The 2,546-nt window shown below is 59.5% G+C and overlaps 1 protein-coding gene across 1 annotated transcript; it reads right to left on the minus strand.

Annotated features, from left to right (window-relative positions):
- Positions 1–578: 578 nt before the first annotated feature.
- VDBG_00714 (HCO3) lies at positions 579–2,510 on the minus strand (the record flags this gene model as incomplete). The annotated part of the gene is made up of 1 exon (XM_003008986.1): positions 579–2,510. One exon carries the CDS (start codon positions 2,508–2,510, stop codon positions 579–581), a length of 1,932 nt encoding a protein of 643 aa, XP_003009032.1.
- Positions 2,511–2,546: the final 36 nt, after the last annotated feature.

Raw genomic sequence — 2,546 nt, forward strand, 5'->3', positions numbered from 1 at the left:
AGAAGCTGCTTTGCGAAGGCGAGGTTGATGCCCGAGCCAGCGCCTGTGATGACGGCATACTTGCCGGCGACGCTGAGGGCCATGATGGTGAGCTTGGGCCAGGGGGCGATGTGTGGATTTCTCAAGGCGATGGGGCTTCACAGATGGGAGGCTGGAGGAGGGCTGTTGGCTGTTGGCTGTGGGGGTCAAGTGGTGACAAGCTGTGGTCGTGACAGGCTGCAAAAGCGACCAACCCTGACTTCAAAGGACAGAGGAGGTCGTTCGAGGTCTGGGGTCGACGCTGAGACTTATGGCCGTTTCCCAGGATCCGGTCGGCTATCCACATCCGCAGACGGACCGTACATCCCATCGGCGGCGGGGGTCGATGTCGTTGGCTGGTCCTTGGGGTCAATCGCGGGGAAGAGGGGATCGGCCTTCTCGGCGCGCTAGTCAGGACTCTGCTGCTACGGCTCTTCCCTGACTCACGACTTGAATTCCAAGACATGCTGTTCTGGTCTCACCCAATAGAGTGCCTCTCACCAATTGGTCAAGTCTTGCTTTCATAGTGTTGAGTGTAGATTGCGCTTTTGCACATGTCCCTATATAGCCCTCGCCCCCTTTTCTTCGTCGACAGCCTCCGTCTTCCGGTCCATCATGCCATCCGTCCGCCGGTCGTCCTCATTATCCTCAGGCTTACCTTCGCGCGTCGCCCAGCCATCCACGTAGCGGAGCGTCTCGCGGCTCCAGATCTTGCTCATAAGATGCAGGCGTATGGGTACCAGGACAATGATGATGATGGGGAACCCCGGCGCCGCGACGGTCAGAGTGACGCCAAACACGATGCCAGTGAGGACGAGCTGGGTAATGGTGTAACTGTGAACGCCGAGCCACGAGGCACCTGAAGGCAGCTCGGGGAGGTCGGCGGGCGCGGTCACCAGGTAACCGATGCGGCTGAGAATCGGGTTGACAGACAGTGACTGGTATCCCATAAAGAGGAAGAGACCGGCGAGGACTGAGGTGGGCGTCAAGCCGAGGACATGCTGAAACGGCGGCGTGACAAAAATGAGGATGCCGACAGCCTGGATGAGGTGCGAGTAGCGCTGCTCGTAGACGCGCGTGACAGGCTTTGGGGGCGGCTCGCCCGGCTCGGGGTCTGTGAGAGCGCCCGGGTCTTCAATGACGCTGTGCATCAGCGACTCGGAGTGGAGCGGAGCCTGAGGAAGCAGGCCGTTGGCCGGGGGGATGCCCAGGATACCGCAGAGGATTGTTGTCGTGCCGAGGAGGGCGATGTCCCAAGCGTAGCCCCCAGGCTTCTGCACACCGTACCGCTTGGCTGTGCAGATGATGCTGCTAATCTCGTGATCAAAGTAGAAGAGGACGGTGATGATGAAGCCCGGGATGATGGAGATGAACACCCACTCGACGGGCACCTTCCAGAACTCGACGAAGAATTGGGTCCTTTCGGGGGACGAGGGCCGAAGGTTCTTCTGGACCATCAGCCGGTTGTGGTCGAGGGTGGCGAGGTCGCCGACATAGGGCATGCCGATGAAGAAGATGATGGAGATGGCGGCGGCGTACTCGGCCAGTCCCATGCGGATGTACCTGTGGAAAAGGGGCTGCCATGAATTGGCGGTCGACAGCAGAATGGCGAGGAGGCAGGTACCGGCGCAGCCAATAATGGCGTAGAGGAATGCGGCGATGGATACAATCTTCTTGGTGCGCTGCAGCTCGCGGACAGCCTTGTGGAAGTAAATGACACTGTTGAGCAGGGAGAAAATGTCGGCGCTAAAGTCAGTGACATACTGCATGGTCCAGTCGTGTGCGTTGAATATGGCGAGGAGGTAGTGCATCCAGCCGGCATGGATGAGCGACCAGGCCATGACGGGGAGAAAGGGGACCCCAAAGTTCTCCTCACAGAGTTTGTAGATGTTCTCGGCGAGAACAGTAAAGGGGCCCGTGACACCGAGGATGGTCAACGGCTGGCCCGAGAAGCTGGCAATGGTCAGGAGGGGTTCCGAGGGTACGTTTGCCTGGGGGGCGGGGGTCTGACGGCACACAGCAGAGGGTACGTACAGAGCGAAGATGATGCCGCAGAGACCAGTACTGAAAACGACTTCGATGGTTCCCCAGGATTCACCGGTCAGCACATAGAGGTCGCCGGCAAAGGTGATGCCTGGGAGCAGGTTGGTGAAGAAGACATAGACAGTACTCGCCAGCACGAGCTGGTTGAAGACGGTCCAGTCAGAGAAGTAGCGGCTGCGGATGTTGTGAAAATCGGCCGTGAGCAGGCGAAACGGCCTCAGCTTGCCGTGCTTCCCAAAGTAACCGTGACCCTTCTTCTTGCCTGCTTGAGGGACGTCGTGGGGCAAGTCATCGTTATCGCCGTGCGATGTTGCAAGGCACGGCTGGCTGAGTGTCTCCTTTTCGCCGGGGCCGGGACGGGTAGCCTCGTGGGATTGTGTCACCCCCAGAGCAATGTCATCCTGTTGGCCGATCGATGGCGGCGGCTGCCGGCCCGCATTGTCCGCCATTGTCCGGATGTTTGTGTTGCGTCTGCTTCGCCTGTC

This window comes from Verticillium alfalfae, genomic scaffold, assembly GCF_000150825.1.
Source record: "Verticillium alfalfae VaMs.102 supercont1.1 genomic scaffold, whole genome shotgun sequence".
Lineage (NCBI taxonomy): Eukaryota > Fungi > Ascomycota > Sordariomycetes > Glomerellales > Plectosphaerellaceae > Verticillium > Verticillium alfalfae.